This window comes from Carcharhinus amblyrhynchos, chromosome 12, assembly GCF_965287045.1.
Source record: "Carcharhinus amblyrhynchos chromosome 12, sCarAmb.v2.hapA, whole genome shotgun sequence".
In the NCBI taxonomy this organism is placed as follows: Eukaryota; Metazoa; Chordata; class Chondrichthyes; order Carcharhiniformes; family Carcharhinidae; genus Carcharhinus; species Carcharhinus amblyrhynchos.
The window spans coordinates 19,771,557-19,787,390 of NC_137335.1; the positions used below are offsets into that span (position 1 = coordinate 19,771,557).

At 40.2% G+C, this 15,834-nt stretch overlaps 1 protein-coding gene across 2 annotated transcripts in view; it reads right to left on the reverse strand.

Moving 5' to 3' along the window:
• The window catches only part of sos1 (son of sevenless homolog 1 (Drosophila)), a 249,865-nt gene that overhangs the window by 15,286 nt on the left and 218,745 nt on the right, over positions 1 to 15,834 (reverse strand). For both annotated transcript variants that reach the window (XM_080200167.1, XM_080200166.1), the window contains exons 16-20: positions 15,558 to 15,720; positions 10,823 to 10,940; positions 7,529 to 7,701; positions 5,862 to 5,978; positions 450 to 729 (exon numbers count right to left, since the gene is read on the reverse strand). In XM_080200167.1, coding sequence (XP_080056293.1) covers positions 450 to 729; positions 5,862 to 5,978; positions 7,529 to 7,701; positions 10,823 to 10,940; positions 15,558 to 15,720 — 851 coding nt within the window. The remainder of the gene's footprint in view (positions 1 to 449; positions 730 to 5,861; positions 5,979 to 7,528; positions 7,702 to 10,822; positions 10,941 to 15,557; positions 15,721 to 15,834) is intronic.

The following is a 15,834-nucleotide window of genomic DNA, read 5'->3' on the forward strand; positions in this document are numbered from 1 at the left end:
AGTAAACTGTCGGGTTTACAACATATTGATTTATCTTTCTGCCTTCAAACTAACATCAATTAAATTTAGATTACAGTTTCCAACTAATCCTCAGTGTTAACTTGCATACCTACCAAACTTTATTCCCACATCAAATCATAAAGCACTACCTTCCTTGCTAAAATAGCAATATATTGACTGAGAAAATGATCTCCTCATGCAAACAATGTCAATCTTTTGGTTACTTTAAATCTTCTTAAATTATTCTTTGTTGCTTATCCATGAATCTCAAATTTGGCTATAAATTCTATCAATTTCAGTTTTCCATGCAAGTAAAACTGTGAATATGTAAAGATACATACATATCAATGCCACAGATGTCAATCATGTTCACATTTGCTTCACAAATACAAACTACTTTCAGTAAATTTATTTTGTGACCAAGCAGTTGCCAAAATTAACTGACATACTTGAATAGAATGGACTAGCTGGATCAGAGTCCCCAAACACACTGCAAACGTCTGTCGAGCTGGATGCTGCAGAAGCAGGTGGCGGCGTCAGCGGTGTACGTGGGGAATTTGGTGCTGATGCTATACTTTCAGTCTCATTTTCTGTGATTCGGCTGTAACTGATTTTCCGTGGCTCCTGCTGTAGAGGTGTGGGATGTCCACGCAAGGTGCCTGACCCTGGATGTCTGGGATTAGATGGCCGAACACCCGGAGATTTCAGTGGATAATTAAATTTTTTTGCCTATAAATATTTTAATTGTGAAGGTCAATTAAAAGGAAGTCATTTAAGTCACATTTCCAAATAGAAACTGCGGTAAAATAAAAGCTCATTCATAAACTTTAGATCCATATTAAGGTAAAATTCCAAGTTATTTTAAAATATTCTAAACTCAGGTATTAAATCATCAAAAAATTAATACATTCCATGAGTCCATTGTAGTAAAATATTTTATTATCTGTGGGATGTCTAAACACAGATGGAAAGAGATCTGTGAGGTAACAGCATTTAACAGTGTCAATGCCAGAACACGTCTGCAATCAGTATATCATTAGAAGTTGAAAGTAAAATAATAAAATATGTAAATACAAAAGATTCACATCTTTATCATTTCCACGTTTAATAATCATGACCAAGGTTCGTGAACTTATGGAATATGAGTTAAATTTCATGGCTCATCAATTATTAAAAAGTTAAGGAATTGAAGTATTAAAATTCAATGTGTGCTTGCCTCAATTGGCATTTTCACATTCTTCGACAAAGTAAACCAAGAAGTTTTCATACCAACTGATTATAGCCCTCATAGACAATAACTGAAAAAGTTAACAATAAGACAAGAATGCTTCAAATGACCAATCTGTGATCATCATACTACTCATTTAGTTCTACTTGAGCATCTGAAATGAACTGCGATACTACCTTTTTATACATAGGCCTTAAAGAAACTCTAGAGAATCTCTGGGTCCGCTTGCCCTGGTCACGAAGGCCAAGAAAATCGGGAGTCAGCAGGAAAGTGGGTTTAGTGCCAGGTGCCAAATTGGCTTCAACTCAAACTATTCCACACTGCCGCCCCCCTCCCCCCCCCACCCACACATACACACTCCCTGCTGGAGTGGGTGGGAACACTAGGCATATTCAAACTCACACCATGCAGGCATGAAGTTTATCCATCCACACTGCCCTTTCTCCCCCGAGACCCATTCAGACCACACACCTTGGCAGTGCAATGGCCCCAAAACCGATACCCTGGTCTGGCGCCAGGCTCCATGGGGGCTTGAGGAGGTAGGTCCAGTGGCCATTTGTCCCTCTGCTACTGCCAAGCTTCAGAGGAAGGGCTCCTCAAGGATCCTGGAGGTTGACCTCTTCACCATGATGGGAGTGTCGTGGCTGGACTGCCCACTCTAGCTCTGGCAGACCTGAATATCACCCTTGGCATGGTGATTTCAGGCAGCCCTGTGATCAATTTCTGCATTCCTCTCTGTCAGCAGTGCCTGAAGTGGTCAGGTAACTTTAATGTCCGTGCTCCCCGGTCACCTGGCAGGATTTTAAATCAGTGCAGCACTCCATTCTGCAGCAGAGATTTTCCTTTCTCCCTGTCAGAAGCTGCAGAGGAGAGCAGACCCTTGTGTTTGGTGTGTACGTGTGCGTGGGGGGCAGTGGGGGGGGGGGGGGGGGGGGGGGAGAACAACACACACAGATTCCAGTCTGCCCAGTTGTGCACTCAGCCCCAATGTATGCACACCTTTGGTTTGAAGTTGCTGAGACTTCCCAGCAAGCAGAAATCATTACAACCCGCTACATTGTGCTTGAAGCCCTTGATTTGTAACATGTTCAACATGCAGTGCCGCATAAAAGATTCAGCTGTGAAATAAAGGGATTTCTATTATTCTCCAGCCACTTGTGTTTATTTTGATTTTTCTTCATGGTTAACTGCACCTCATATTCCATTGATCCTAACTGCAATGTAGACTGAGTCCAATCTTGATTAACAGATCATAGAAGAAAATCAAAAGAAACACCTTTGTTAAAAATACTGCAGTTGAATGTTCAGGTTATTTTCCCACCCACTCAGCCAAGCCTTCAATTCTTTCTCCAGAAGACTGATATTCACCAAATAAGTGAAATACTGTGGAATCTGAAACAGAGAATGCTGCAAAAACTTATCAGGGCTGACAGCATCTGTGGGGAGGGAGCGCGGAGTTATTGTTGCAAGTCCACTTGGATGTTCATCAGAACTGAGAGGGGGAAAATCTGTTAGATGCTATACAGTAGCTGGAAGAGATTGCAACAAAAGTGTAACATTTCCTTTCCATTTTCCTGCTGACACGATGAGACTACCACAGGGCAGTCCTGTTTATGTAATTTCAGAAGGTGGTAGAAGAAGGCTGTGTGGGATTGAGGGATTAGCCTAGGAACTACAGGCCAGTGAGCCTCACATCTGTGGTGGGCAAATTGTTGAAAGATATTTTGAGAGACAGGCTCTACAGGTATTTAGAGACACGAGGACTGATCAGGGACAGTCAGCATTGCTTAGTGAGTGGGAAATCATGTCTCACAAATTTGAGTTTTTTTGAAAGGGCAACTAAGAAGGTAGATGACGGCAGCGCAGTTGATGTTGTCTACATGGACTTTAGCAAAGCAAGTCCTTTCACAAGGCATGGTAGGTTGTTGCATGAGGTTAAATCTCATGGGATCCAGAGTGAGGTATCTAAATGAATACAAAATTGGTTTCTTCACAAAAGCCAGAGGGTGGTTGGAGGGGGTTGTTTTTCAAACTGGAGGCCTGTGACGAGCAATGTGCCTCAGGGATCAGTGTTGGGTCCACTGTTACTTGTCATTTATATTAATAATTTGGATGAGAATATAGGAGGCATGGTTACTAAATTTGCAGATGACACTAAGATTGGTGGCATAGTGGACAGTGAAGAAAGTTATTCCAATGCAATGGGATCTTGATCAATTGGGCCAGTGGGCTGACGAATAGCAGATGAGTTTAATTTAAACAAATGTGAGGTGATGTATTTTGGTAGATTGAAAGCAGGACTTACTCTGTTAATGGTAGGGCACTGGGGAGAGTTACAGAACAAAGGGGTCTAATGGTACATGTTCATAACTCCTTGAAAGTGGAGTCACAGGTGAACAGAATGGTGAAGAAGACATTCGCCATTGTATTCAGAACACTGAATACACAAGTTGGGTCGTCTTGTTGGAAGTTATACAAGACATTGGTAAGACCACGCTTGGAATATTGTGTGCAATTCTGGTCACCCTATTATAGAAAGGATATTATTAAATGAGAAAGAGTGCAGAAAAGATTTACTAGGGTGAGACTGGGACTTGATAGTTTGAATTATAAGAGGAGGCTGGATAGACTGGGACTTTTTCTCTGCAGCGTAGGAGGCTGAGAGGTGATCTTATAGAGATCTTTAAAATAATGAGGGAATACATCAACTAGATAGTCAATATCTTTTTTCAAAGGTAGGCGAGTCTAAAACTAGAGGGCATAGGTTTAAGACGAGAGGGGAGAGATACAAAAGTGTCCAGAGGGGATTTTCACAGTAACTTCATTGCAGTGCTAATGTAAACATACTTGTAACACTAATAAATAAACTTTAAACTTTGTCAGCAGGTTAGATCACAATGTCAGGGTTGGACCTAAGAGAACAGAGTGTAGCAAATTCAGAAGGAGACAGGTTAGAGTTAGTGACAGGGGTAGAGAAACTGAGACAGCAGATGTTTCGCTAATGGTTGTCAGTGAAAAGATCAAGAGCAGGTACAAAGCCAGAGGGTAGACTCCAAGGAGGAGAATAGTGAGGGCAAGGGAAAATATCTATTGAACTTGGGAAGACTCCTTGTCTTGTCCAAGCAAGTGTGTATGGACATGGAGATGATGAAAAAGGCATTGTGCTGAGCCCAAAATTTATTAATGTGAGGATGTAAGGGGACAGTGCAGAACATTCAGCGTCAGAGAGAGGCAGGTTGCTGAATGTGTACATTCAGTGACCTGCCCCTCTCTGATGCTAAATGTCTAATGAATTAATGTGAGGATGTAAGGGGACAGTGCAGAACATTCAGCGTCAGAGAGAGGCAGGTTGCTGAATGTGTACATTCAGTGACCTGCCCCTCTCTGATGCTAAATGTCTAATGAATACATGGCAAGGGATGGGATTAGAAGGAATGGTGTCACTGAGGGATCTCCATGACCTCAACCTTCCAGTTGCTTGCAATTTTAACTCAGCAGTTGCTCTCATGGCCATTCATCTGTCCTTGGCCTATTGCAATGCTCCAGTGAAGCTCAGCACAAGGTAGAGGAGCAACATCTCATTTTCTGATTAGACACATTCTGGACTTCGGGACACAGCATCGATCACAACTTCAGGTTGTGAGCTTTCTCCATCTTAACTTTTTTTTTATATCTCATACATTTTTGTCTCAATGCAAAAAAAACTCCTTCTCCCTCCCCCACACCTGGTCACCTATCTCTTGTTCTTAAGACTACACTATACTTTTGCTGCAATCTCTTACAGCTACAGTATAGTATTTCTCAGATTTTCCATCTCAGTTCTGATGAAGAGTCAAACGGACATGAAATGTTAACTCTGTTCTCTCTCCCTGCTGATATTAATCAATTACTTTGCCTTTAAAAATCAGTGACAATTTTTTGCTTATAGCACAGTCTGGTTCTTTATTTTAGTATCAGCTCAACCATTGTGAGGCAATGTCTCACATGGCTGCAAAATTTTCACTGGAGTAAACTTAGCACGGCAGGCAATTATTGGCAACTTGGCACTTCAGGGGCTGCAGTATCGTTGCTCACTGAAGTTAAAGTCTTCATACTTCAGTGCTTCATGTGCTTGGCATTAGCTGTAGGGGAAACATCTGATGAAGGTATTCTTGAAGTTAAAGAAAGTAAGAGGTTGCATAAATGATGACATCCCTGATGAAGTATTTGCTGCTCCACTGTCAGATGGTACTAAGATTGCCCTAAGATTGCAGTATTGTTACAGTTTCAGCTGGTGTATATTGTACAAGTACGAGCTGTAATAACAAAAGCTGTTGCTGTTTTGGGCTTGGACAAACTTAAGGTTTGTGAAACCATCTTTTTCTGAAAAATCTCAAAGTGAACAATGCATTCATATGTAAGCCACTTGATTTACCAGGTGATGAACAAGTTTGCAGGAAAAGTAGAAGTGCATGCTTTGTGTGGATTTACAGGTTTTGTAACAGAGTGTTGCAATCCAAATAATTCAAGGATAAACCTGAAGTGGATGAATCATTAAGATAATCAATGAAAGTCTTAAAGCAAAAAAGTTAACAAAAAAAAAATGCACTGCCTCCAGTTTTAGTATGAATAAATGATGAAAACAAATACTTACAAATCTAGGTAAAGATCTGGCATTACGAGGTTCTATTTCCAAAGACTTATTGAACAAGTAATCTGTAAATTCTTTCTCCAAAGTATTACCCATTGGATTTAAATTTTCAAAAAACTTCTGTAAAATTAAACAAAAACTCTTTGTCAAAATGGAGATGTGTGCACTAGAAACCTTTTGAAAGTAGCAATGGTGGTAGATTATAACCACACCATGCACAGCAGTGAGCACTGCTGCCTCACAGCACCAGTGACCCAGGTTTGATTCCCAGCTTCAGTCACTGTATGGAGTTTGCACGCTCTCCTCATCTCTGCAGGTTTCCTCCAGGTAATCCGATTTCTTCTCACAGTCCAAAAGACATGCAGGTTAGGTGCATTGGCCAAGCTAAATTCTCCCTCAGTGTACCCAAACAAGTGCCAGAGTGTGGCGACTTGGAAATTTTCACAGTAACTGCATTGCAGTGTTAATGTAAGCCTACTTGTGACACTAATAATTAAACTTTGAACAACTTCTTTTACCTCTCAGGTAAAATGCGATTATTGACACAAGTTTAATTCTCAGGACAGAAAATTTGAGTTGGAAAAAATAAAATCAAACAAATCTTCATAAAAAGTTATATAATCTCTTCTTCCAAAATACCCACTTAAGTATTTGACTTTGAATCATCAAATCCCTATAATACAGGAGGAAGCCATTCAGCCCATTGAGACTGCACTATTTGACAGCAATTCCATCCAGGCTCTATCCTCATAACATCATGTATTTACCTCGCTAATCCCTGTAACCTACACATCTTGGGGCAATTTAGCACAGCCAATCAACCTAACCTGCGTATCTTTGGACTGTGGGAGGAAACCTGAGCACTCAGTGGAAACTCATGCAGACACAGGGAGAATGTGCAAACTCCACAGAGTCACCCAAGCTGGAATTGAACCTAGACTCCTGGGTCTGTGAGACAGCAATGCTAACCACTGTGTCACCGTGCCACCCTCCTATTTACCAACAACTGCTCAAATCAGAATAACAGGGTCAGTGCGTCGATCCACACAATTTCAGACAATTATGTACTTTTCCAATTTTATCATTGAAAAAGTATCACTGATATATAATTTAAATAGGGCAATATATTAAAACTGTACTTTATTTCAGTTCATTGCAGACATTTTAGGTATTGGAATTCACCGAAAGTTAAACAGTTTTTAACTTACAAACTGAAATATCTAAAATCAACAAAGATTTTCTTTGTCCTGATAAAATTCATCATTTTATTCGAGTTGCCATGCCTGGAATATCCATTAAAGGGGATCCGTCTTTCAACTGATTTCTACGTTTAGCTGAATTATTAAATAAAGCATTATGTAGCGTTGAAATGTTCTTTCGAGAAGGGAAACTAAAGAAAACACAACTTTAAAAACTCAGTTTTCTGCAATTTGAATGCATCTCCTACTGACGTTACCAGTTAACTCAAACAGCATGTGTAACTTCTGTGGTTCAGACTACTCCATCTTCTGTACTGGGGGCAATATAAATGGTAGTATACATGTTGCAATGATACAAAATACAAGAAGTGTATTAAATTTTAAAAATCCTCAAAAAATTTAATCAGTGCATTATTAATTTATTTATTGAACTGTTGATGCATACATCAAGTTTCTACCCCTAAAACTCACCTTAATGTCTTGCTCTACTCGTAAACAGTATGGCTGGTTTTGGTACTGCTGGATCTCTCCTGTTATTTCTGCCACTTTCCTTCTCTTACTGAAATTTATCAACTCTTTACCATGTCTTTTCAGGAAATCTGGATTACCTTCCTCAGTTTTCAAAATGTTAGTCAGATAGATTCCTAAATAATGAAATAAGTTGTCAGTTGGTTTAAGTTATGAATTAATTTTATATATTTAAGGCCTATTGACCAAATTAAGATTTGAAACAATATTTTCGAACTACACAAATTTTTTTAGATAACCACATCCTCAAAAACAAAATGAGCAATTCATAGAACATAGAACACTACAGCACAAACAGGTGCTTTGGCCCACAAGTTGTGCCTACTACCAGGCCTATCTGTAACCCTCAATCCCATTAAATCCCATGTATGCGTCCAGAAGTCTCTTAAAAGACCCCAACAAGTTCGCCTCCACCACCACCGATGGCAGCCAATTCCACTCACTGACCACCTTCAGTGAAAAACTTACCCCGACATCTCCTCTGTACCTACTCCCCAGCACCTTAAACCTGTGTCCTCTCGTAGCGACCATTTCAGCCTTGGGAAATAGCCTCAGAGTATCCACCCTATCTATACCTCTCGGCATCTTATAAACTTCTATCAGGTCATCTCTCATCCTTCGTCTCTTCAGGGAGAAAAGACCTAGGTCCCTCAACCTATCCTCATAAGGCATGCCAACCAATCCAGGCAACATCCTTGTAAATCTCCTCTGAACCCTTTCAATAGCTTCCACATCCTTCTACAGTGAGGCGACCAGAACTGAGCACAGTACCCCAAGTGGGGTCTGACAAGGGTCTTATGAAGTTTACCTTTAATTCTTGGGATGTGTGTTCTATGCTTTAAAGTCATTCCCAATATTACACATCAGTTTTTAACTGAAACTACCTCCAATTTTACCTCATTAAGAGCTGTGGATACACCCTGTTTCAGCAGGTCCAGCTCACCTGACAAACAGCAGCAGTTGGAGGTTTGAGCCATCTCTCTCTATCAGATTCTGCTAATAAGTTCAAAAGGACACATTTGGAATTTGAGTGTCCAGTTCCTGCCATTTACCATCACTGAGGGAACTCCTCTCCCTTTCACCAGTGCTGGGCATGTACGCAAGAGCGTAAGCTGCAGCTCCCAACGCTGGCGAAAAAAGGATTCACTCACCAGGGGAGGAGACAGACACAGAAGAGAAGGAACAGGACAGGAGCCCTGTGAGTCAGGATTGGGCCTCAAACCTTTCCAAGGTCAGGGCTCGGAGTCTACCAGACATCGATGACCTCTGAGCCTAACATGCCTGCAGCAGACCACTTGAGAATCACTGATTTACCTTATATACACCCCAGAACACAGGTTCTCAGACTGGAGTCAGCAATCCAAACCATTAAACATTTAGCCAAATCTGACATTTCTAGCCCAAAGAAGTCATCATGGCATTTTTCAGGCTTGCTTTTGGCAGAAAGAATCCCTGTTTGGTTGTAAAAATACATTTTGAACAGAGTGCTTTAAAAAAGGTCTACCATCCTTTTCAGTTTTACACTGTCCAAAATTAATTTGCTCCATTTAACTCCTTGTACGTAAGACCAGCTGCTACAGAGGAAGGCAAGAGCGCAAATAGAAAACAAGGGATAGTGACAGAAATTGCTAACATTAAGAATAAAATTCGGCTATGAGAGAATAAATCAGAGAAACAATAAAGTAAGAGGAAGTGAGAGTAGACAATAGTGATAAAGAAGAAGAGCTGACATAAAAAATGCAAACGTGTGGAAGTCAAAGAGGGGATTCTCATGTATTTTTTTATATGGTGCGAGGCATCCTGGGTGCTGTAAATAACATCTTTAGGAATTCTATATTCTATTAGAAATTAACACTTACAATCACATCGTTTCAGTTGGTTTTGGTTAATTTAAAACAATTTCTGATAGGATGGCACTTCATTTAGGTAGCTGACATTGTCATTTGGAAGTTAAAGCAGAGAATCCCATCCCATGGTCAATATTTCTAGGGATTCCCACCCAGAAATTTAAAATTGTTCTCCAGGTTACAGGCACTGTGGCACAGTGATTAGCACTGCTACCTCACAATGCCAAGCACCTGGTGACTGTCCATGTGGTTTGTACACGCTCCCCGTGTCTGTGTGGGTTTCCTCCCACATTCCAAAATGTGTGGGTTAGGTTGACTGGCCATGCTAAATTGCCCTGAATGTCAGGGGGATTATTAGCAGAGTAAATATGTGGGTTATGGGAATAGGGCCTGGGTGAGATTTGATTTGATTTATTATTGTCACATGTATTAGTATATAGTGAGAGGTATTGTTTCTTGCGTGTATACAGACAAAGCATACTGTTCATAGAGAAGGAAACGAGAGAGTAAAGAATGCAGTATTTTAGTCACAGCTAGGGAGAAAGATCAACTTAATGTGAGGTGGGCCCATTCAAATATCTGATGGCAGCAGGAAAGAAGCTGTCCTTGAGTCGGTTGGTACATGATCTCAGACTTTATCTTTTTCCCAACGGAAGGTGGTGGAAAAGAGAATGTCGGGATGCACAGGATTCTTAATTATGCTGGCTGCTTTGCCGAGGCAGCAGCAAGTGTAGACAGAGTCAGTGGATGAGAGACTGGTTTGCGTGATGGATTGGGCTACATTCATGACCTTTTGTAGTTCTTTGTGGTCTTGGGCAGAGCAGGAGCCATGCCAAGCTGTGATACAACCAAAAAGAATGTTTTCCATGGTGCATCTGTAAAAATTGGTGAGAGTCGTAGCTGACATGTCAAATTTTCTTAGTCTTCAGAGAAAATAAAAGGTGTTGGTGGGCTTTCTTAATTATCACTTACAATAGCTTTTCTTCCCACTCTTGCACAATTACCTCTGGTGTCCCACAATAACTTATTCTTGGTTCCCTCCCAATTCTCATCCATATGCTGCATTGCAGCAATATCATCTAAAAATGCAACGTTAGTTTTTGTATGTATGTTGTCAACAGCTAATTCCACCTCATCACCACCTCTCTCAACTCCTTCATTTTTGCTAAATTATCAGACATCCAGCACTGAATGAGCAGAAAATTTCTCCAAACTATCCATATTAGGACAAAGAAATAGCAATGAATAAAGGAATTAAGTGGATAAAAGTGAAACTGACTACCAATGCAACAAGAATCATGTGACACATTTATGTCGTATTACTTATGGCTGTTATGAAAATGACTTTACATAACATCAGTTGCCACAGAAAAAGGGTAACAAAGCTTACCAAAGAAAGGCACACATGGAGGGTTGATGGATCTGAGTTTAGCCAAATACTTTTTATAGTGATCTTCACTCAATTCATGAGCCTCTTCTAAAATTTTCTTTTGTCGACTTGGTATTTGCTATGAACGTAAGAAATGAAGAATATATGCTTAGTAGGCAACACTGATAAAAATCCATTTGTCCATCAATCAACTTGTTCACTTTCATCCCTATCAATCTACAAACCTAGTCAATACTGAATTTGGACTTGATGCAATTACTATTTGAATATTTCAATTAATAATTTACTGTGCTAAAGTCATGCCATATCCATTAAGTTGATGACCAAGTACGAAGATGTTATTCTCTAAGCCATGGGCAAGTTGTGATATCTTGATTTATCGTCATGATTTCTAGTTTTCCACCAGGGGCAAGACATCCTTTTACTTCCCTAAATTATTTCCATTGCCCCTTATCTTAAACACAGTGACCATAGCTGTAAACACTACTCTAGATGCATGACCATTAAATTTTAAAAGTGGTCAGTGATACTTCCTTTGCTACTCTGTGGTTCTGTGGTACAATCTGGGCTGAATTTACATAGCACCTTTAATGTGCTACAAGGTCTTTCCCATTTTGAAGTGATGCTAAAGATGGCAAGTAAACTGAATCAATGGTGCACTGAGTAGAGTAGATCTCAAAAATGACAGTCTACCTCAGCACCTAATGGTTTCAGAGTCCAAATGTAAATCTCAGACTTTAGTACAAATGTTGCCTTCTGCTACTCAGCTCCCAAACAGCAAAGTTCAGCAGTGTTAAGGAGGCAAAACTTTAACTAAGATTCATCAACTAGTTATCCCTTCTGTGACAATGTTCAGAATAAATCTCATGTTTTCAAATTATAATCGCATTAAAGCATTGATTGGTTGCATTACATAATTACTATCAAAGGATTTCCCACACTCAGGTTGGGTTTTGGAGGTGTCACTAAATAATTCTTCAAATTTGAAAAGTGGTCTAATAATTTGGTCTATTTGATTGCTTGTGTTTGAATACACTTTTACTTAAAGTTGAATTGAACTCAATGCTCCTATTGATACTTATGAATCTAACATCCACCATAAATTTTATTCAGCAATCTTGTTATGTCACCAACTCATGTTCTATCCTTCAAACTTGAACTTATCCAAAACTCGGCTGCATATGTTCTAAGTTGTACTAACTCCTGTTCATCCATCATGTTGGCCTAAATTGGTTCCCAGATCAGCAACACCAAAAATACCAAATTCCCTCTATAGCCTTACCCCTTGCTATTGCTGTACCCTCATCCAGCTCTTCAAACCTCTGAACTGGAGTTCCTTTCATCCATGGTTTCGTTGTGCCTTCAGCTATCTAGGCCCCAAGCTCTGGAATTATCTCCATAACCCTCTCTGCCTGATTCTACTCCTTTAAGGCACGCCTTAAAACCAATCTTTTTGACTGGGCTTTTTGTCACCTCTCCTAATTACCATACATGACAATGCCAAGCCATATTTGATCACACTTCTTGCAGCACGTTGGGCAATTTGTGTATTTGATGAGTGCTTTATAATTGTAATTGATCTTTAAAATATTCTGAATTATCTACATATATTAAATATGTCTTAATTGGAATTATTATTATTTATTAAAAGCTTGTGAATCCTTCCTCTATAATTTATATTTTTAAAATATAAGCATCAAGCAAGCGGTCCTCTATTATTAGGATAATTGGAATAATAAAAATAAATCTGAATTTTTGATCAGCATGTTCCATGGCTCAGACTGGAAACCTGCCATCGGGACAACATGAGCTTGCATCCATCCATCAAAGGCTGCATAAAAATTTACTTTTATTGAAGCTCAGGTAAGTTTTACAGAATTCAAACCATGTTTTCTATGATATCCCCTATGACTTAGTAAAACAACATACATAATTAACTACAGACTATTAACTGCATTCTTTGAATAAAGGGTTATTATTCATTATTACAAACTTCTATTTCGTGTATGGCATTTTTCACACTCATTGCACTACAATCTAACAATTAGGCATGTTCGCTTTAGCGACTGCATCCTTTTGAGACTCCCCACATGGTAAGTATTATGTCAAAACTTGTATTTTCTGTGTGGGAAATGTGTTTCTTCCATAAAGGAAAATGTGGGAAAGGGCAGCTTGAGTGAGTGTCATATGCAGGAGCAACTGAAATGACAATATTCCGTTATTTTATCCTTCTTATATGATTTGATTTATTGTCACATGTATTAGTATACAGTGAAAAGTATCTTGTTTCTTGTGTGCTATACAAAGCATACAGCTCATAGAGAACTTTGTTTTAAATTGACCCGAGAAGCCTTAAAAATGGCTGCCAAAAGTCACCTGACCTTTTTGGCAACCTCAATGTTTATCGAGCTTTTGGAAGGCTCCAAGTAGATTGCAAACAGACATATCCAGACACATAAAGGCCTTTAAAATTCAATGTGCATTTCCACAAGGGTAAGCAAACTCATTTACAATGGCCTAGAGGTGCGAATAGTTCTTTCCCACCTTACCCAACCTGGAAGAATGGGAGCCATTAAAATTAATGGCTGAGATATTTGAAAAATTAATTACTTTGGCTAAAAGACAGTAGGTGAGACTATACCCAAGGCCTGGTGCATCCCAATCTCTAATGTGAAAGCATAATTTGACAATTCGGGAAAACAGCTATTTTGAATTGTGTGGAGGCTGCCGAGAACAGCCATTTTATGCAGAGAGAAAACAAGGACAGACGTCATCCGAGACAGTTCTTGCCCTGACAGGGTAAACAGAGCATTCAGAAACCAACTGCTGTTCTGTTATAAAATGTCACATTAATTGACAAATGCCATAACCACAGAACTGCTGAGTCCACCTACAAAGGCAATCTCCAACTATTTGACTACGTAGCTGCCGAGCACAACTTTTCAACCTTCAACCCTTCACTCCAGGCAACCAACACTTCAACATGAAGTCACAGGCCTGTAATAACATCTTAAAGAGCTGATGTGAATTTCATACTTACAAGCCTCTTTTATTCTCATCTATGTATTCAGATAGTAACTTTTTTTAAATTTTAAATAACTTACAGCAGTGTTTTGTAATAAACTAACCGTTATCTTGTTCAAAGACCCAAGCTTTGCTGCTGGTTATTTTACATGTTATAAGGGAGCTAATATACAAACACACAAATTTGGCATGGTGGTTTGCAGTGCCAGGGGCCTGGGTTTGATTCCCAGCTTGGGTCATTGTTTGTGCGGAGTCTGCACATTCTTCCTGTGTCTGCGTGGGTTTCCTCCTGGTGCTCCGATTTCCTCCCACAGTCCGAAAGATGAGCTGGTTAGATGCACTGGCCACGCTAAATTCTCCCTCAGTGTACCTGAGCAGGTGCCGGAGTGTGGCGACTTGGGGATTTTCACAGTAACTTCATTGCAGTGTTAATGTAAATCTACTTGTGACACTAATAAATAAACTTTAAACTTTAAAATTCTTAGCTCGTGGACCACTTTGAAGAACCACATTTTATGTGGTCAAAGAACAAAGAACACAGTATGGGAAACAGGCCCTTCGGCCCAATGACCCGCACCGCCATTTTAACATTATGAGTCCTCTCTCCACCCATGACCCTTGTCTATGTCTATGACATTCCACATTGAGGCAAGACTAATTTAGGAACAATTTGTTACACCAATCAGCCTAAGAGCACATCTTTGGGGTGTAGGAGGAAACCGGAGCACCCGGAGAAAACCTACGCAAGCACAGGGAGAATGTGCAAACTCCCGCAGACACTGGCCCAAATCCATGTATCTGCACAGCAGACAGTGATAGTCACTGAGCTGTCGTGTTGTCCAGCATCTGGTCCAGTTTAAGCGTACACTAACGACGTGAAGTACTAGGCTACTCCCGAAACATCCAAGAGCAGCCCTTGTACGACCCATCGCGTGTATGCCCCTTGTTGGACAACAAGGCAGACCGAAGCACCTGTGGATTAAAAGAGAAAAACATCAATACCATGCACATCCTTATACAAACATTCAAGGGAATCCCCAGAAACTCAAAAGTAAAACAAAGTGAGCCAGAAAATATGTTGGAAGGTCCATAGGAATCAATTGATTCCCAGGGACATCCCAAGGCTCCTGAACCTTATTTAGAACAGCCTCCTATATCCCTCCATCTCCATCCCGCTCATGTGCCTATTTAAGTAACTCAAACAACTCCAGCGTGCCTGCCTCCACCACCTTGCTTGGCAGAGCATTCCATACCCCCACTGCCCTCTGTGTGAAAAACCTCCCTCTAACATCCAAATTATACCTCGTCCCCCTCACCCTAAGCCTGTGGCCCCTCGTAATGTGTTTCCAATCTAGGAAAAAGCTTACCACTGTTTACTCTATCTATACCCTTCATAGTCTTATATACCTCTATTAGATCTCCCCTCAGTCTCCGTCTTTCTAGGGAAAGCAGCCCCAATTTGCCCAATCTTTCCTCATAGCCCAGTCCTTCCATACCAGGCAGCATCCTGGTAAACCTCCTCTACACTCTCTCCAGGGTCTCCACGTCTTTCCAGTAGTAAGGCGACCAGAACTGGACGCAGTACCGCAAATGCGGCCTAACCAACGTTCTATACAACTGCAGCATTAGACTCCAGCTCCAGTGGTCATGACACTTAAATAAAGTTTTCTATTTTCCCAAGCAATTCTGCGTATCTGGTTGAATTACATACCTCAAATGTGTGATCCAGTCTATAAACAGGAGATGAATTCATGGCACTGACTACCTCCAAAACGCCATTAAAATTGTTTAGTTCTTGGAAAACCTGCAGGATCTCAATTATTCGACTGACAACTGCTATTCTTTCTTCCAAGTTTTCGGTTTCTACTATGCATCTGAAAATTAAAAGATCCGTGAACTTATCATTTATGTGTATCGCAGTCTGAGTAAATACAAGGGAAAGCTTGAGGCAATATTTGTTTAAAGCTTGGATGCTATAACTTTGACCT